Source organism: Colletes gigas, unplaced genomic scaffold (genome assembly GCF_013123115.1).
Source record: "Colletes gigas isolate AHSC1104 unplaced genomic scaffold, ASM1312311v1 Colletes_gigas_Sc00006, whole genome shotgun sequence".
NCBI classification, from domain to species: domain Eukaryota; kingdom Metazoa; phylum Arthropoda; class Insecta; order Hymenoptera; family Colletidae; genus Colletes; species Colletes gigas.
Window position 1 is genome coordinate 3,354,159 of NW_025106635.1, and position 20,156 is coordinate 3,374,314.

Consider the following 20,156-nt stretch of genomic DNA (forward strand, 5'->3'; position numbering starts at 1 on the left):
CCTCCGCGCGCTATGGTTGACCCATCGCGGTCGCCGTTGTCTACGGGCATACATCGACGTGCCGTTCGCCGTCGTGGCGCGTCGTGATCGCACCGTTCAGGGTCACCGAAGGCTAGAACAGTGAAAGCAAGAAGAGCGTACCGCGATGAATAGAGGGAACACCAGGGTTCAACAGCCTGAATAAATATATCATAAATCATGCGTAATGCATTGTGCAAACGTTTGACTATTATTATCGCGCACTGTTTCGACGAATGGGACTGACGGAAAAGGGAATTTAATTGATTGAACACTACGACGTTGGCTGCTTGGAATGGACACGTATGATACATGTTAACGCTAGACATTTTTTAAGAGAATTGAATGAACGTGTGAGATTTGAAAAAATTGGCATTTCTTCCAAAGAATCGGATCGTCAGTGATCTTTTAAGGTCTGGGTTAGAAAGAGGAGCTTGGAATGGAAATAGAATGAAAATTCTTGCTCCCTGTCTAATCGTTGATAACTGGTAACACAGCGAGGGATCATCGACGTCATTGTACGAAACCGATACACTCGTGGGCTGGGTCTCTCGCCGCGGGACACCGGAGGCAAATTGCCCGTGTAAAAGGGAGAGAATCGAGACTGGAGAACGCCAAAGCTGGTGTGCGTGTCGGGGCCACGTCAAACCGCTCGACGTTTGACACGATAGTCACCCGACTTCCTTTTTCGAACACGCACCAAGGATGGGGAGAGAATAGCTCTGATGATAAACTACGATTTAAAAAGTCTCGTAGATCCAGAGAAATAAGATTGCAAAAAGCTTATCCTCCTTTTGCACGGCGATCTATAGAATCTCCAATCCCGTTTAACGCGTCGTGGAGATACTTTGTTTTAAGGTATCGCGAGGAAACAAGGAAAGGGACTTACGGGTGCCAAAATTATCTGTTGCTGGCGATATCTCCCTTACGGTACCCTCGACTAATAACGGTACTACGTTCGAGTCGAGTGTAAAAATCTAATGACGCAGTAAAGCGTCGTAATAGCTGACGGAAGAGCGGATCGAAACGCAAATCGCGGCGTTCCGTAGGTACGAATCCGCAAAATGGCATATCGGGGACGTTTATCCCGACGAGTGGCGAACGAAATGGTCCCGGACGCGCGTACACGCAGGGCTGATCTAAATTGAATAGACGTTTTGTGATGTAGTGCGCGACGTTACCCGCCCTGAAGGGAACCGCCCACGATAAGCTTCGCTGGCTGGATCTCCGACTTCGTTCGAGCGGTTCACATCTCCATTACCCGGGACTCCCCTTCGGGTCGTTTACGTGTTCGTGCGCATTCTGGCTCCGCGATTGACATGTTTACCGAGCCGCGAATATCATTCTTGCGGGGACTCTGGCAAATAATCAAAAACGATGATTTAAGGGGAGAGGATGCCACTGTGAAAATAAAAGCAATTTTCAAGAATTCTTTTCGAATTAACTTTGAAACTTATTCTGATAAACGTTTAATGTTTTCGAAAGTATATTTCTTGAACCACGTCTCGTGAAAATTTCGTATAAAAATATTAATTATTGTAGATATAATGGGGACCAGAGAGATTGGCGACAAATTCTATTATAGAACGAGAAATCATGCAATTTTCTTAAATTATAACACATAGGCGCGCTGTGCTTCGTGCATAGTTTGCTTGTATTGACACAAAACATAAAACTATCGCTGTCAGGAGCATGCGACGTTCGCTATCACGAGAATCAACGTGTCTATCGATTGGAATCGAGAGATACGTTTAAATACCGTCGATACATTTACGTTGGAAATCGATATCCTTGTATTAAACTACTGCAAAGATTATCTTCAAACGGTTTAAAACTTACCGGGACACGCGATTGCCTTATCGATCCCTATCGATTACATCAAGCTTGATACCTGTTTAATTGCACTGGCAACTTGTTAAAAATAAGAGGCGTAAGAATGATGCGTCGTGCATCGAGATACAGTGCTAGTCACTACACATACTTTACGATAATCGTACAAATTGTTATACGAAAAATCGCTGGTCTCTATAATGTTGGGCATAATTAATAATTCTTTAAAGTTACAATCTTACGAATCTTTCGTGCTCGACTTGAAAGAAACAAATTTAATAACTCTTTAAATTTATATTTCCATTTCAAGGTTCTCGATTCTAAAATTGTTGCTTGTGGATCCTACGAGGATCATCAGAAGGCCGCGTAACTTGTCGCTTTGCTGATTACGCTTTCACTTAGAGCCGTGATTAACGACTCGCGGTCGTTTTGGTCGATTGGTCGTTGGTATCTGATTCCCCGCGAAGTTGCTGTACGCTCTTTTCTCTTTTCCGATCTGTTCTATTTCGCTCGACCGACGAGCGAAGGGGGTTTGATCGATCGGTATCGGGACGAGGCGGATTCGACGAGGTTGTTCATCAATCGGCGTGCGTGTTTCAGCATGGAAATTCAGCGCTGCACGAAGCGTCCTGGCGCGGGTACAGCCGAACCGTGGCCGCCCTGGCGAAGGCCCTCGGGACACAACGTGCCCCTCTGCACGCGAGGAATCTCGCCGGATTCGCGCCGCTTCACCTCGCCTGCCAAAACGGGCACAACCAAAGCTGCCGCGAACTCCTCCTGGCGGGGTGCAATCCTGACCTTCAAAACAACGTGAGTAATAGGCCAACGTACCATGGCGCCCGGAGAACTGTACGCGTACGTTGCACTTAAGGGGGCACTCTCGCTTCTCGGGTCAATATTTGGGTCAAACTTCTTTTACGAACGAATACCAAACACACGAAGTTAAACTTTTATAGATTTGTTCGTTGCTTCTTTCTGTACTGCATAACTCGAAAAATTGCTAAGACTTTTACTCTACGCTGTCGTCTAACAAAATAATCGATTTTCTCATCCTAAAAACGAGAATACCCTTGCAAGAGGGTACACTTAATTAATTGCAATGGAACGACATGCTTAAATGTAAAGTACAATCTTAGAACGACGTTTCAAACTTCTTTTTGCAGTATGGAGATACGCCTCTTCACACATCAGCACGATATGGACACGCTGGTGTCACCCGCATCCTAATATCTGCTCTCTGTCGAGTATCGGATCAGAATAAAGTAAGTTACTGTTTGCAACGAACATCATTTTCATCGACTCGTGCAATAGAGTACGACTAAACATCGGCATAAGTAGAAATAGCAAGTAATGGACAGACGCGCCAGGCGCCAAGTCCCAACTCGATTCTTTTACTCGTAGAATTCACGTTGTCGATGATTCTGTGTCTTACACGCTTGCACAAAGATATAATTTTCTTTGGACTACATATGGGACTGGTTATTAAAATATCCCAACGCAGACCAGAAAAAGATCGACCATAACGATTACTACAAACTACAGATCATATACGCGTTGTAACACCAGTTCATTTTATTCACTAGTTGTAAGATATTATAAATAGTTACGTTTCTTTATAAATAATCCTGTCCATTCCTGCCTTAAAAAAATTGCGAATAACTGGACGGTACACTACCATTTTTGAACATATTATTTAAGAATCAAGCGTGATTGTTCGATCGATTCACCCACGGTACACGCAAGAATCCCGATTAACGATCGTTTCTGAACGCAGAACGGCGACACGGCGTTGCACATCGCGGCGGCGATGGGTCGTCGAAAACTGACGAGGATCCTGCTGGAGGCAGGCTGCGACCGTAGTCTGCGTAACAAGCAAGGCGAGACCGCGAAGGACATAGCCAGACGCAAGAACCTGACGGAGATACTGGAGATAATCGGGAAAGCGCGAAGCAAGAGCAGAACGCGTAGCAAGAGCCGGGAGGAGGACGTAGCGGCACCCGGGTCCGCGACGGTCGTCGTCGCCGCGGACAAGGTCGACGGGAAGAGCAACAAGAGCGAGAAGAAGCGAGAGAAGACTGGTAGTGGTACCAGCGGCAGCAGGGACAGTTGCACGAAGAAGGAGAAAAAGAAGCACAAATCGTCCGACAAGCAGAACAAGGTCCACTTCGAGAAGGCCGTGATGGGTAGACAGTGGTCGCCGTACGGCTGCCACTATTATCCCGATCCGGAAGCGTTTCCCCAGCCGCGTTTGGACTCGCTGCCGCCGGATCCGCTGGGCCGTGGCGAGCAGTACTACCTGGACCTGGCTGGAAACATCAGAAAAGGACCGGTGGGTGTGGGTTACACCTGCTACTGCGCCCCGTTCTTCAGGCACATGGAGGCCAAGCTGGAGAGGGACAAGGCCGAATTGAAGGCCCACATCGATCAGGCCCACGAGAGGCTGGACCTGAAGGTGGCCAATCTCGAGAGGCGAACCAGGGGACAGATCTCGGAGCTGACCAGATGCGTGGCGGCGGAGAGGTCCAGGTGCGACGAGAGGCACACGCACCTACAGCAACGTCTGGCGCGCGGCGGCAGAGGCAGGCACAGCGAACGACCGGCCAAGGCGACGTTCGCCAGCGATCAGCCGTTCCCACCGGCCCGCGCCAGGTCCTTGGAGGATTTGCTGGACGACAGACCGCACGACAGGAGCTTCGAGATCCCGGGCGAGACGCCTATACACCGCGGCAGCCTGGACGATCTCGACATACCGGCCATACCGAGGCTGAGCAAATCCATGAGGGACCTACCGTCCGGTTCCGGTGTCTCGAGGTCAACGCTGAGGGTGCTCGACGTGCCTGCCAGGCTGAACGAGACGTTCGACGGGGTGATCAAGCAGGATCGCAGCTCGCCCCTCGGGGCAGCCTCCTCGCCGTCGATAGGGTCCAGGCAACAGGTCCATCAGCAACGCGTGAGTGTGTAATCCAGGGGTTCTTTTGTTAGTTTGCAACAGTGTTGATTATGCCCCGGGCTTTAATGGCACCCTTGCACGCTGTACGGCGCGTTGGTAATTGCGTTTCGACCATTTCGTATCGAATCGATCACTTTGCTACATCGAGGTCTGGGCTTTTTATTTATTTTTGGGTATCCCATTGTATATAACGATAGAGAGACGTAGGTATAAAATATATGTGTATATAACATATACGGGGAACAATTTTCATGGTTTTCACAAGATTTTTATATCGATAAGATTGTCCGCGCGTTAATTTTGCTCGAAATTCAGAGAAGTTGCGATGATAAATTGCCCAGGATCTTTCGTCTCGGGATCTGATGAACTCCTGCCAAGAGGAGAGTAACGCGACGCGGAAGAACGACGAGAACTCGAACGAATGGAGATCGTCCGGGCGACGCAGCGTTCACGAAATGATCAAGAGATTTCAACAAGTACCTGGCATGCATAACGGTTGGCGAGGTACGCGTTCGGGAAGCAGCGAGCCGACCAGCCCCGAGCACAGTCAGTGTTCCCAAAATCAAAGGGTTCAGCCGCAGGGCGGCGTAGGAAACGGTTGGCACGGCGAAGGTAAAACTACTTTACCAGGTGCAAGTCCCCGAGAAATAAGAATTGACCTGATAAAAGAATCACTTCAATTTATCTTGCGGTACAAGAGTTGGTCAAGTCGGTAGAGGCGATTAACTACCAAGCTTTTGGTAGTGGGTTCGAATCCCCGTCAAATTTGTTTCTTTTATTATTTTTAAATGTACAAATATATTTTTACCATTAAATGTTTAGCCAAGATAAAGCGAAGAAATAATAAACACGTATGAGAATATTCTCGTCGATGAAAATCAATTTCATCGTTGGTCGCTTGATAACTTTCGAGAACCTTTTCTGAAATTATCGTGTTCGACATAGGTAACGACAGTGAGAGTAGCGAGGGAGACGACGACGAGCAACCGGAAGCACTTAGCGGAGGGATCTCTGGGAAAGGAGTGATATCGGAGCACGTACATTACGGCAGCATAGCCAGAATGCCATATAGGTCCCGTAATGCGGTTTATAGCCCGACACCGCCTTTGCATGATGCGCACAATGATTCAGGATACAGTACCCGCATGTATGGTTCCAGTAAAGGTGCTTCACCTTCGTTATCAGGTACAAATACTAAGTTTTTATTCGTATCGACAGTACTTTCCGCCATACTACTAAACATCCAACTATCGTATTCCTCAAACTATCATTTTGTAAAGATAAAAATGTCCCTATATTTCTATCTTCTTTTGATCTGAAACTTTTAATTTTCAGAGTTACACCTAATCTCCATGTTGTTTTATAATTTGTTTTTTTAGACCTTTCCTGTTTGCATTATATTTTCAGACATAGCAGATACAATTAAATGAAAATTAATTTCATTTTGATTGTATACCTCGTTCAACGTGAATAGGCAACGTCTGTCTTTATTTGTCGACTGTGACATACATATACGTTGTATATTTTTAGACGTTTATTTATATTTCCCGCCAATTGTCGTTGAACTGGGTACAGTAGTTTTGCAAAAGAGTACTATTACCTTCCAGGTCAATTGGAATGCGACGTGATTCTTCCAACCACACCAAACACGTTTCCCAGCGGCGAACAACTGGCTGCACTGTTAGAACAACCCAGGAACCATGATCTCACGGTCTACGAACGCGGTGCCGACAACGTTGTCATTAACATCGGAACCGCGAGTCTCGTTTAAGAGATACTTCCAAAGACATCGACTTTACTTGATTCCACGATACCTACTCAGGTGTTTATACAGTATGTTCGGCCATCCCTGGGAAAAATTTTAATGGGAGATTCTAGAGGCCAAAATAAGACGAAAACCAAGAATACCAATTTGTTGATCGAGGCTTCGTTAAAAAGTTATTAACGTTTCAATCTGCGTACAGTTGCGTGCTAGTGGTTCTCACTCTTACCGACTCATCGACACCCTTACAGTGCTCTGAATGAGAACCACTATCGCGTGCACGCAGCCGTTCTACAGGCGGAACTTTAAACGTTAATAACTTTTTAACGAAGTCTCGATGAAGAAATTGGCATTCTTGATTTTCGTCTTATTTCGTCCTCCAGAATCTCGCATTAAAATTATTTTCCCAGAGGTGGCCGAACACCCTGTATAATAACATAAATATCATGTACAAATCAAACTTGTTTATACCGTTAGAGGATAATCTTGTACAAAATTATTTTTATTTCAACGATCGAAGCGTTTTGTAAATAGTTAACGGTGAAACATAAAGATTATCGAATATACGAATAAACGTGTTACGGACCTACGTATAAATTGCCATGTACTACAACATTAGGTTAGATCGTATCTATTTATTACACATATACGTGTACTATAATACGTACATGTTTGTTTTCGGAATGTTATCACTTTACTAGCAAACATCCCCGATTTAGTTTCGTACGATTAGATTTTATATGTTTTTATTTCCAAAATTAAATACGTTGTACAACGATAGATGGAATTAAATGAGAGATGGAAACTTAGCTACTAAAGTACTGTTTTATTTATAATATTGCGGACGATTCGTATTGTGTTATCGACGAGTGATACAAAGGTATGCCTATTAAGGAGTTCATGTTAGAGTTCTGAATTTCTACTACGACGAAATCGCCATTCTTTATCGGTCTCTTTACATCGGAATATTTGTCAGCAGGTATGTCCATAGTCGGAATTATTACTCTTGTATTACCGTCGTTCCTTCCTAGAAGATTCTTGCTCGATCGCCTGGTAACCTAAGATTAAAATCAAAAATAGATCGATTTTAAAATTGTTTTAATTATTATACCATTTACTACTATTACCGTTATAATACAGTTTTATTATTATAAATTATAAAATCGTCTTACTCCTTCTACAAGTACAAGTTGCAGCTGCCCGATCTGTAATTCATTCAATTCCTCCGCAATACGCTTATGCGTTGATATTAGCCTTTGAAGTCGTTCTTGTTTTACACTTGGTTCTACATCGTCCTTATAGCGACGATGTGCGGTAGTTCTCTGGAAATAATAAAACATTTCGTAGCGATAAATACTTCGCCTTATAATATAATGTAACCTACGATTAACGTCGAATATCGATTAAAGGATAAATGTATATAAATATAAATTACCTCCCGCATGCTGTACGCAAATACGAATGCTTTGTTGTGTTTTACTAATTCCATCAGCGATAATGTATCTTGGAATTCTTCCTCGGTTTCGCCGCAGAATCCAGCAATAAAATCACTGGAGAAAGATATGTCTGGCACGATGTCGCGTATATGATGCACCAAGTCCAGATACGCCTCTCTCGTATATCCCCTCCTCATTCTTTCCAAAACGGCAGAGTTACCGCTTTGTACGGGTAAATGAATCCTCTTGCAAATATTCGGCCTCTCGGCTATCAATTGTAAAACTTCGTCGGGAAAGTCTTTAGGATGCGGTGACGTGAATCTAGAAATTATTTACAATATTTCGCACAATGATGTACGTGAAGTGCCGTGATAGTATATTCAGTACCTTATCCTCATTTCTGGATCGACGCGAGAAACATTGTCCAACAGGTCGCTAAACCTTCGACCCCCTGTTTTATTTTTATATACAGTTTTGAAACCTTTGACGAGGTTAGTTTCAACATTACTGGCCGTATAAAATTCGGACTGTGACGTGTCTCTGTAACTGTTCACGTTTTGTCCAAGTAATGTTACCTCCTTTACACCATTATCGGACAAGGTTTGAATCTCTTTGACTATACTATCGATCGGTCGCGATCTTTCTCTTCCTCGTGTAAATGGTACGATGCAGTATGTGCACATATTATCACAACCCCGCATTATTGAACTAGTAAAATGATCGAAGAATGTTTTAATAACAAAAATTGCGAGTTATGTTGCAAAATATATATTATTCGAGTTCATGGCTTCCGGATAAACGCGGTATCTATGTTCGGAAGCCATGAACTCGAGCATAAACTCATACTCATGAATAAGGATACATTACACAAATGCACTGGTGGAGTCTGGGTTTAACCGTACTGGTGTAACATCTGCATACGTTTCATCAAACGATAGAACAACATTAATAGCAGTTTCATTATCCGGTACACATAGAAGTCTTGGTAGATCCTTATAACTGTCCGGACCAGCTATCACATCAACGAGTCGTCCTCTTTCCAGAATTTTGTCTTTCAACCTTTCTGCCATACAACCTGATGTAACGAATAAATGCATTATTAAATCAATGTATCGTGTAATTTATAAACTGTCGATATTCACAGTAGTACCTAATAAGCCAATTTTCAGTTTAGGCTTTATTTTTCTTTTCCAACTATTTAACTCCGATAACTTATGCCATACTTTCTGTTCCGCATTATCCCTAATGGAACATGTAACGAGTAGGATTATATCAGCTTCTGTTATATTTTCTACTTTCTTGTAGCCGTGTGATTTTAATATAGACCAGACCACTTCTGTGTCATTAACGTTCATTTGACAACCGTACACTTTGAAGTAGACTGAAATAAGAATCAAAGCACTTACGCAGACTTCAAATTTAAATAGATATTTACTGCTTACAGACAACATATATAACTTCTTACCATTTTGATTGCGTGCGTCGATATCCTTTACATAAGGAATGCATGGAGCACTAATAGAATCATTAGGAACTACAGATTCGCCCAGTATAAAATCCTTTAATGATGGCCCATTCTGTGACAGCTCTTTTAATTGTTTTAGGTTAGTTATAGGTCTTTGATTAATCTCTTTAATAACCTCAAATTGAATAGCAGTCGCATGTAATGTTCGATAACATGAATAACGGTGAAGCACACTTTTACATTGGGTGAAAGATGTTTTAATAAACCATTTTCGCATCATGTTATATGTTTTAAAAAGCTTGATTTATTTTGATGAACATAACCCAAATTCTAATCTTCACAGGTTACATACATTTCAAATAGGAGGGTGTGGTATTTCTACTGTAGTGCTGTGTACTTTTATTCGAGGTAGTTGCAATGAACGCAAAATTAATACAAAAATACTTTTATTTATATTATTTTCTTCAAAACATACGTCAAAATTTTACAGATACTTGATCTTTTCTTCTACATAATTACATAGAGACATTATGTATATAAATAGGTCATGTATAACGAAATAATATACTACTGAATTCTTAGTAGACAGTATTTAATGAAATCTTCAGTTATTATACACAAATCGATCTAAACATTTCCTTAATATTTCGAACAGATGACTTATTCTAAGAGAGTAAGAAAGGGAATATGAAATTACATTTTTTTTTATGTATGTTTTATTGATGCGTATTATTACAAAAATTTAATAGCACATTATTTAATGATGAGCAGCAGCTTTCCTCATTTGTACAAGTATGTTTCCAAGTTCTTCACGTTTCCTCTTAGCTCTAATGTGTGTGCCCAACTATAATATCGTTAAACATGTTGTTTATATAAATTTACTTTCAAACGAATGGAATTTGTTTATATACTTACCCTCCTTTTCAAGAATTTCAATGCCCGCTTATCCTTGGATACTTTTAACAATTCCATAGCACGCTTTTCGTACGGTGCGTGTCCAGTTACTTCGCGGATCAGATCTCTAACAAACTTACTATGTTTAGTTTGTCTCTGAAAGTATGAAATCGTGAAGATTAAACTTTAACGTTTGACACCATAATTTCAAATGAAATCTCTCTTAAATACATAATTTTGTTATTAGCATAGCAAGCGATATATTTGTGAGGTTATACTCGGTCAAAAAACAGAAGGTACCCTAACTTATTGATAACATATAATGCTTACTCCTTTGAATCTAGCTGTTAAAACGCATACGGTCTTTTCCTTGTCCTTTTTATTTTTCGCCACACGGATTTTGGTCGTTTTGTGGCCTTTATTAAGACCTACCGCTATTTCGGCCCTTGGATCCATTCTGAAAAAATAACAGTGTCTTTCACAGGTTATGTTACTAAATGTAAAGCGCATACGGCACGGTAATACTATGCGCGTCAAATTGTCATTATTTATAAGAGCATATATAATTGCAAAAATATAATTGTTTCATCCGGATCGTAAGAATATTTAACGATTCAATTTGACAACGAACCTTCGCGGCTTGAATACGTTCACAGAAGGAATACGATCTCGTTTTCAATAGAAATCTTTCGTCCGAACTTTGCGCGCGTGCTCAATAGAAGTAACGTATCCGATTTACAACGAAAGCGATAAAGCACAGTCAACTCAACGGCCAGTGATGGCAGACTGAGCACCGGGTGCACTACTCACCATGCCAGATCACGCGTACGTGAGCTCGTGGGCAAACTGACGCATGCCCTCTCTCTCGATTCTCCGAAGCTGCCCGAAGTATTTTCGGACCGCCTCGTGGGAGTCGAGAGAGGAAGGCTCACATTTGCCTTCTCGCTCTTGGACAACTGAAATTCGATCTCACGTCGACGGCATACGATTCCAAGTCTCGACTGGCCGGGTAGTTTTTATTTTCTGACCGATGTATGTAGACGAACATAAGCAAGATATTATAATGAAAATAATTTTGTGAAATTTTTCTTACGGAAATACACGTTTTAAGACACGTTTTAAGACCCTGTTCATATTTGAATTATTGAAAAAAAATAAATTCATTCTTATTATTCCTATATATGTATGAGCGTAGATATGTATATCATTTCAGATATCACTTCTGCTACATCTGGCAACGTATAACCATTACTGCTGGCTACTGCCAGCCTCTCGCAGCCTCTGCTGGCTTCTGCTGGCTTCTGCCTGCCTCTGCTGGCCCCTGCTGACCCCTGCTGACCACACCTGATACTTCCGACAACGTATAACGATTACTACTGGTTACTGCCAGCTTCTCCCAGCCTCTGTTGGCCTCTCCTGACCTCCACTTATATTTCTGACGACGTATAACAATTACGACTGATTTCTGCCAACCTCCGCTGACCACTGCTGACCACCACCGTTGCTTCCGACAACGTGTGATCATTACAACTTGCCACTGCTTGCCCCTGCTGGTCTCTGCTTGCCTCTGCAAGCCTCTGCTGTCCCCTACTGACCCCTACTGACCCCTACTGACCCCTACTGACCCCTACTGACCCCTGCTGACCCCTGCTGACCCTTGTTAACAACTTCTGCCATGATATATATGTATTAAAACATTGTATAATGTAAATCTATGGCAATAAATGATATAATTACAAAGAATACTATGTGTTCTCATCATTTCTACCTTTCTTTCCCTCTCCAAATCATTACCTTAGTTATAAGACTCCCTGAAACTCCTTGGCTTCCACTAGGAAGTTCTAAAACACCTCGGAAGTTCTGAAAATCAGAACTTTGCTAAAAATTCAGAGTTCCCAAGAATTTTCGGTGTTTCCAAGAAATTTTCAAGAAATTCCAAGACTTCCCAGCTGTTTCAGGACTTTCCAGCTGTTTCAGGCCTTTCCAGCTGTTTCAGGACTTTCCAATTGTTTCAGGGCTTTCCAATTTTTCGGGATTCCCAAAATTAAAAGTCGTTTCAGGACTTTCCAATTGTTTCAGGGCTTTCCAATTTTTCGGGATTCCCAAAATTAAAAGTCGTTTCAGGGTTTCCAGCTGTTTCAGGACTTTCCAATTTTTCGGGATTCCCAAAATTAAAGCCGTTTCAGGGGTTTCCAGCTGTTTCAGGACTTTCCAATTTTCGGGATTCCCAAAATTAAAAGTCGTTTCAGGGGTTTCCAGCTGTTTCAGGGCTTTCCAATTGTTTCAGGACTTTCCAATTGTTTCAGGACTCTTAATTTTTGATTTTGGCAGCAAGTACGAGAGCTGGACACTTTGGGTATCCAATTTTAAACGGAAAAACGGTCTCTTAAAACTAAGGGAATGATTTGGAGAGGAAAAGAAAGGTAAAAATGATGAGAACAAATAGAATTCTGTTAAATTATATCATTTATTGTCATAGATTTACATTATACAAGGCTCGAATACTTATACATCATGTCAGAAGTTGATAACAGAGGTCAGCAGTGGTCAGCAGTGGTCAGCAGTGGTCAGCAGTGGTCGGCAGGGGCTAACAAAGGCCAGCAGAGGGATGCAGAGGCATGCAGAGACCAGCAGTGACAAGTAGTAATAGTTATACGTTGTCAGAAGCATCAGGGATGGTCAGCAGAGGACTGTGGAGGCTAGCCGTGGACAGCAAAGTCCAGCAGTGACAAGCAGCGGCAAGCAGTAGCCAGTCGTAATCGTTATACGTTGTCAGAAATACCAGGAAAGGTCAGCAGCGGTCAGCAGAGGCCAACGGAGGTTGGCAGAAGTCAGTAGTAATCGTTATACGTTGTCAGAAATATAAGCGGTGGTCAGCAGAGGCCAGCGTGATCTGGCATGTGTGAGTAGGGCACCGTCGATGATTTTCTGGCACCTCTGATTGGAGTTTACTTTAGTTCTTTGCTCGTATGATGGTGGTACTATACATTGTTAAAGCTTATTATTACTATGACGTGATGCTCCCTGTGCATAAGTTAAAGTGTGACCCCATCGGTGGTACATGATTTGCACAGGCATCCACGGCAGAACGCCAAGTTTGTCATGGGATAGTTCGTTATCTTCAACGATAGATGGGCGCTTATTTATCGACCTGTGGCGACAGGTGCGTTTTTTGTCGTGAGGTTGTGCTCCACGTTACCGATTAAAGGGTTGAAGTTAGGGTTGTTATATGAGAAAAAATTAATGTTAATGTGTTTGTTTTATTGCTAGGAGACGGCTAGGAGTTTGTTTAACAGATATAAGAATAAACTCGGAGTTCTCCATATCTTCAAAAGAGTCGTACATATTTTCTACGAACTATTCGACGACAAACTTGGGCGTTTTAGCACCAGGGGGTTTCAGGTCGGGAAATAAGCGCCATCTAGCGTTGAAGGTAGCGAACTAATCCACGACAAACTTGGGCGTTTTGTCCTAAATGACGTTGTAAATTGTTATATGTTTCCCCGCCGATTTGAATTTATAATTCGTTATCTATCTAAGATTAAATTATTATCTATTAATCATATCTTAATGTATATTGAAATACATTCTAATAAGGGTAAACAATATCTTTTGTATATTATATGAATGGCATACAAGTATGTATTAAGCGGAACGATATGCATCTAATAAGATAATCTGTTATTAGTATTGGTCCAAAACGTTACTTGACACTGTCAACAGCTGAGAGTTGCTTCATTATATAAATATATTCATTTAGAAAACTGCAATAACATTCAATTAGTCGCGATACGCAAACTTCGTATAGTTCAGCGTGTTCGTTTCAGTAGTAGGAAACGTGAACATTAACGCTAATTCAGCCTAATGATCAGCAAGCTAACAAGAATATGCTGAACGTGGCGTCTGCACTTTCATAATTACACGAGCCCCTTCAACGACGTTATTATACCACGATTTCTTTGTTATTAGCACGAAATTTAATCGTGTTCAAAGAAAAATCTTTTTCAGTACGAAACTGTGCAATTCTGCCATCTGCATAATCGATTCGATGTTTATACGACTGACACATCATCCCCCATTTATTTCCACCAGTCTGTATAGTAAATTCATTACTGAATATATGTAAATGAATTCACAAATATATAATGATAAATCTAATTACATATCCAACTGATTAATATATGTAATATAATTATTGAACGCGTTGTTGCCTTTATGTTTCATAATAAATTAATAGGAGGCGTTTCGAGCATCGAAAAAAGCTTCGGGTTAACGAAATTTCTTAAAAAAATTAATTATTCGATATTTGATCGATTCACATTAATGCATTATTTGTTCGTGGCGACGATCAAGGCTGAGCGGACGTGGGGACGTCGCGAAACTAAGTTCACCTGCAGTTAGTTCTGCTTACGCGAACCAACATTCTCCTGTCCGCCTGTAACGCATAGTTAGAATGCAAGTTATCGTCTCGCGCGTACCCCGTCAACGATGCAGTTGAATTTCTAATCTGCTTTCAGCGACCATCCTTGCATTGGGAACGATATTTAGCAAAAACACATTACGATGTTCAACAGAGTGATTTTTATATTTAAAACACATATACATATATTTAAATCAATCATTCTGCTGCGTAACAGACATCAGTTTATCGAAATCTGAGTAGAAATGAATCCGACTTCGGTGCACTTTCTCTGCAGCTGGGATCTTCATTGGTAAAAGATTTCGATACGTTCGTTTCGCGAAATGGAATAAAAATGTCCACGTAAAAATCGAATTTGTTTCAACCCGGTGGCGCTTTCGCGTTGCGTCACGCGTATCCCGAAATAAAGGATGATCCATCGACGCGACGTGAAGATCTAACGCTTGGTTACGCGTGGCTGGTGGTTCGATGTATAAAAAAAAAGCGTATCGGGCAGACCAAAACATTCAGAATGGCTCGATCGAACGGAACATCGGTAAGAGAACTTTTTCAAATTGTTCACAGGTCCATAAACAGCAGGCGTGTTTGTAACTAAAAGAGAAGGATACGTATTTGGGGTAGGGGTTGGGTTCATAGGACCATAGATGCATTACATGCTCGAGATGACGCCTAAGAGAGGCGGTGGCGTGTTCCCTTGGTTCAGCTTCCGCAAACCACCGCCGTTCATCCTGCATTATACTTGGCCCAAAAAGTTTCCGCGTTTTTTGTACTCGTCCAGTGGCGCGAACGCGAATTTAGACGCCTCAGGATTCCGGGACTTCGATTTAACTGAATTTCACCTTTTACGCTGAGACAGGACACAAGGGGAGGCTTTTCAGACGCTCCAAACCACCCCACGATCAACCAACAAAATCTCTGTCGTTTCGAGCAATGTAGTAAACATTAAACCAGCATCACAAATTCGATATTTCTATTTCTATTTTCCAGTGGGAGGTTGTAGATCATTGTTTCTGTTAAGCTCGATAGTATTGCAGACGTTGAATAGTTTCTAGGTGTATTTTAGAGGTGTTAGTTGTATCTTTTGACCGAAGAAAGTTGACTTTTGTTACATTTTCTGCAAGTGTACGGTGTTTGGAAGTAATACCGTGGTCCTAAGAACTTGCCCGAAGACGATTTTTCCCCCCTCTCTATTATTTTAGCAACTACGACTATCGATCACGTTACGAGCGTCAAACGAGCGTTACGGAATGCCTGTAAGGAGTCTGCAAACTTTTGACGACTTCGTGAAACTTCACTGCACCGTGGCTTAATCCGTTTCCGCGGTGCCTAAAGCAGGCACGATCGTGGATGCGCCAGCGAGCATCGAGGAGGCTATCAAAATAACGAACCTATCTCATTTCAAAGTGCCTTACTCGCGCCTGGCTGCGTCTAAAACGGACCAGGATCGGGTCCCGTGCACGTGCAACCCGGAGCTTTTCACCTGAGATCCAAACGGCCCCCAACTTGCATCTGCTTCATCGATGCCCCCTTGGCTCTCGCCATTAGTCGGCGGTGAACCGCCAAAAATTCCAAGAAACCTTCGGAAACCCCAAACACGGGACCATGTATCGTCTCGAAGACGTCTCACCAGTGTTCCTCAAACTTCATTCAACTTATGGATTTGTCGAACGCTTACATTCGTCTTCTAGATTTATTCTATCGAGTTCTATCAACCGTATTTAACAAATATCTCGGTTACGCGAAAGTTTGAGAAATAAGAATAATGTTGCAATCAGTCTTAACACGTTTGAAGCATTTGGAAGCGGAATAATTTTCAGATTTTTCCTTTGCCAAGCAGTGTTACGTGTGTTTCTATTTCTCGTCCCCTTCGTTGGAACCTTTTTGGTGTTTCACGAATTTAGAAATTATTCAAATTACTTTCGAATATAGAAAATACGTTCCCAGCGATGATCTCGAGGCTACCATTACGGAGCAGCTTTAAAATGGCGGATTTACAACGAAAAGAGCGTAAGATCGTGGCTCTACGAAATTTGAAAACCATGGAAAGGGTACAAGGGAACAAAAAGGTACAACGTGCGCGTACAGCCTCGAAAAGGGTTAAAATCTTCCCCCTGGTTGCTCTCGAATGCGATCGTCGATCCACGAGACACCGTGATCGACGCAACCATAACGGAACGGTTTGGCATTATTACGTATCGAAGTCCCAGGTACGAGGATCTCGATTTTCCTCGGACTTTTCCTTTGTTCGTTCCGCCGTGAACGCCCGCGGAAAGTTGGATCGCTCCTATCGGACAGGATATCTCCCAAGGAGATTTTCGGGAAAGTTATCGATAATTCATTTTAAGTGGTACGTTACAATTGAAACTCTATAGCGAAGTTTCCGCCGGGAAGACAAAAGTTCCGGGAGGCACTCGACGTCTTCAATAAAGTGAAATACATAATGCATGCCTAGACCCGGAACACAATTAAGCGAGGCAAAGGAGGACCAAGTTTTAACCGATTTACTTCGGCCCACTGTCACCAGACAGACCATTCGCGCGATATTTCTATCCCGCTGAAAACTTCCTTTCTTGAATACGCTTCGATGCTTTCACGGGGTACCCTTATGTACAATTTTTATCATTTTCAATACCTCGAGACGAGTTTTAAAACAGTAATTCAACGTAATGTGAAGCAATGCTAACTGGTCAACCACCTCGAGGACCTAAAACGAGTGATTCTTTCACTAACTTTTTACAGGAGATCACTGCTGAACAGTGCTGGCTACTGCAAGTCATTACTGACCACTGCTGATCTCTGCTGACGACAGCTGATGACATCTACCTATCACTGCTGATCAGCACTGGCTACTGCAAGTCATTACTGACCACTGCTGATCTCTACTGACATCTACCTATCACTGTTGACCAGCACTGGCTATTACAAGTCATTACTGACCATTGCTGATCTCTGCTGACATCTACCTATCACTGTTGACCAGCACTGGCTACTGCAAGTCATTACTGATCACTGCTGATCTCTGCTAAGACGACAGCTGATGACTTCTACCTACCACTGCTGCCCATTGCTACGTTTGACCATTTTGAATACCTCGAAACAAGTGAATGTTGGCGTTCAGTCGAAATGATCCTCTTAAAAGTTCAAGGAGTGCTCCATGCATAGTAAATCATTTCGACTAAACGCAGATATTTCCTGTGGAAAAATCGTGGCTGTCCAAAGCTGTGGGGGAGGTATTGCAAATGGATGGTGGGTGTAACGATCGGTTGCTGCTGGTAAACGTTTCGCTGTTCACCAGAATTGCTGAATGTAAACTGTCTATTACCGACGTTCGGACCCCGATCGTCCCGCGTTTCTGTCGGCCGTGCATTTATCAGCGTCGCATCGTAGACGAGAGGGAAACGAGGAATAATATAGATTTGTTCGATGCTTTATCGGGAACATTATCAGAAACGCACACGACGCATTGTGTGTCGTACAAAGCAATCCTCCGTAGACGCTGTCCAACGATCTGCGCGCCTATCGATCCTCGTCTTCGTAGGTATTGGCATAAAAAAAAATATATTCTTGGTAGGTTTTACACTTTGCACACTAACTGGAGCTTAAATAACGAGGATACTACTGAAAATACGTTCCATCGTGGATGAGCAACGACGCGAATATGTACGACATTATGTCCAGATAGCTCCTCTGTGGTCTATTAAATCTCTCGTCATTGGCAGAGCCTCGTACTTGAGATCAAAGCTGTCCCCTGCGCTATACATAGTTTACTAATCACTTTGTCGCGTTACAACTTCGGTCGGCCGTTAAATTTCTAGAAGTTATTACCCTAGAGCGATAGCATTTCGAGCGAACTGCATAATTCCTGTCGAATTAAGTCCACGGAGAAGATATTTTTAATTCATTCGGGGATCGATCTGACTCTCAAGGCCATCGAGGGGCTTCCCGCGTCATTACTGATTGGCTAGTACGTCCGCCATCTCTCGTCTCCTGCAAATCTGCAAGCACCAAGGATATCGACGTGGGTTCGTGATTTAACAGCCACGGATCCCCGTGCAACAAGTTGGAAAACACATTCGATAATTCCACGTCCGACAGGATAATACGAAAAATCAAATTCAATTTAAAGTTCTCAAAAATCAAGGTGGAAACAGTAGACTTTGTAGCTTAAATAGTCTTTATGCAAATTCACATTTTTATTAATAGAATTAATGAAACGGAAGCTTGGCAGAGGGCTGTCTCAACCCCTAAATATAATAATTCGTATCTTACTTTAAGTATTTCTTACATTTTTGCATATTAAATGCATTCTGTAGTTTTTTGAATATTAAAATTTCCTATAAATGCATAAACAACCGCAGTCTAGTTGTTACGTTTCTAAAAACGTTGGACCCTATAAAATTTTCCCTGTTTTTGGTTTATAATCGCGTTCCCTGAAAAATAGACGTAAAGTTGAATCATCCCCTGTAATTTACCTGCCAGCCAACTCTTTCATTGGCCCGCTCGAGAGCCCCCTAAACGCCGAACACGGCTTGCTCCCTTCTTCCCCGGTGCTCCCGGAACGTCACGTGTAATTAACACGTTTATCCGACGGTGATGCCCGCTCGAAAGGTCCACCAGAAAGGAAAGTGTAACTCAATGTCGAGACCCGTGGACGTACACGGCCGAGCAAAAGTAACCGCACGATAACGCTGCATTCCAACATGAGAGGGTAGTAATTAAGACCTCAACTGGTCCCCGGGGACTTCGTACGGCGTCTCCCTATATCTTATCGCATGGCTCGCTCGACCGAATGTCCATGCTTTATATCTATGGGTTTATTCACCCGGGAGGGCAGTTCTGTATCCCGAGACACGTGGAGAGGTTCGATACACCTCTTTTCTAATTATCGACGGCCAGGAAGTGTCCCCTCGTTAAGAGATGGCCCGATCGTACGTTTCAAACTCGATTCGCGCTTATCCAGGTATACGCTTCCTCGACACCTTCGCTGTCGGGCCGAGATTTTTGTAACCCTATTGAAATTCACGAATTAAATTCCAGCGGTGTCGTTTCAACACTGGAACTATCCACGCTTATGGTATCGAGGTATAGACACTCGAAGAAACGTATAACGCAATGGAGATAAATGTTTATTCATTCCCTTATAGAAGACTAAATTTTTATCAGACATGATGGGTCATTTCGAATATTTTGGTAGTTCTAGTGTTAACGAAAACTTCTGAATATTGTCAACCCGTTAACGGAGGTTCATGGAAATATAACGTGAGAGCGATACGGTCTGCTGACCATAGCAGCCGGACAAGCGAGTCGATTAACTGAAACGGGTTGCACCGCGGCTTTTAACGGCTTATTATAACGTCAATTATAAAACGTCCACCCTAGCA

General features: G+C 42.5%; 3 protein-coding genes across 3 annotated transcripts in view; 1 reads left to right on the forward strand and 2 right to left on the reverse strand.

Moving 5' to 3' along the window:
• LOC122395785 (ankyrin repeat domain-containing protein 6) overlaps nt 1-6,672 on the forward strand; it is a 98,688-nt gene extending 92,016 nt beyond the window's left edge. The window contains exons 5-10 of the mRNA XM_043393642.1: nt 2,449-2,658; nt 3,012-3,110; nt 3,623-4,804; nt 5,140-5,410; nt 5,744-5,983; nt 6,406-6,672. Coding sequence (XP_043249577.1) covers nt 2,449-2,658; nt 3,012-3,110; nt 3,623-4,804; nt 5,140-5,410; nt 5,744-5,983; nt 6,406-6,569 — 2,166 coding nt within the window. The 3' untranslated portion in view covers nt 6,570-6,672. The remainder of the gene's footprint in view (nt 1-2,448; nt 2,659-3,011; nt 3,111-3,622; nt 4,805-5,139; nt 5,411-5,743; nt 5,984-6,405) is intronic.
• Nucleotides 6,673-7,384: 712 nt separating this feature from the next.
• LOC122395734 (CDK5RAP1-like protein) lies at nt 7,385-9,821 on the reverse strand. Its single transcript, XM_043393557.1, has 7 exons — nt 9,462-9,821; nt 9,147-9,377; nt 8,864-9,071; nt 8,384-8,704; nt 7,996-8,317; nt 7,733-7,882; nt 7,385-7,618 (listed from the first exon to the last, which is right to left on the reverse strand). The coding sequence occupies exons 1-7, from the start codon at nt 9,739-9,741 to the stop codon at nt 7,391-7,393; spliced, it is 1,740 nt and encodes a 579-aa protein (XP_043249492.1). The 5' UTR covers nt 9,742-9,821; the 3' UTR covers nt 7,385-7,390.
• Nucleotides 9,822-10,159: 338 nt separating this feature from the next.
• LOC122395733 (60S ribosomal protein L36) lies at nt 10,160-11,130 on the reverse strand. Its single transcript, XM_043393556.1, has 4 exons — nt 10,987-11,130; nt 10,686-10,812; nt 10,377-10,511; nt 10,160-10,305 (listed from the first exon to the last, which is right to left on the reverse strand). Exons 2-4 carry the CDS (start codon nt 10,809-10,811, stop codon nt 10,219-10,221), a joined length of 348 nt encoding a protein of 115 aa, XP_043249491.1. The 5' UTR covers nt 10,812; nt 10,987-11,130; the 3' UTR covers nt 10,160-10,218.
• Nucleotides 11,131-20,156: the final 9,026 nt, after the last annotated feature.

What these genes read in the sequence shown, in the direction of transcription:
- LOC122395733 (XM_043393556.1), bottom strand. Translation starts at nt 10,811, where the DNA reads ATGGATCCAAGGGCCGAAATAGCGGTAGGTCTTAATAAAGGCCACAAA. An exon ending in TAACAGCTAGATTCAAAGGA is followed by an intron (nt 10,512 to 10,685) that starts GTAAGCATTATA and finishes TCATACTTTCAG; the next exon opens with AGACAAACTAAACATAGTAA. An exon ending in TGAAATTCTTGAAAAGGAGG is followed by an intron (nt 10,306 to 10,376) that starts GTAAGTATATAA and finishes ACGATATTATAG; the next exon opens with TTGGGCACACACATTAGAGC.
- LOC122395734 (XM_043393557.1), bottom strand. Translation starts at nt 9,741, where the DNA reads ATGATGCGAAAATGGTTTATTAAAACATCTTTCACCCAATGTAAAAGT. An exon ending in CGACGCACGCAATCAAAATG is followed by an intron (nt 9,378 to 9,461) that starts GTAAGAAGTTAT and finishes TTCTTATTTCAG; the next exon opens with TCTACTTCAAAGTGTACGGT. An exon ending in TTGCGTACAGCATGCGGGAG is followed by an intron (nt 7,883 to 7,995) that starts GTAATTTATATT and finishes TATTATTTCCAG; the next exon opens with AGAACTACCGCACATCGTCG.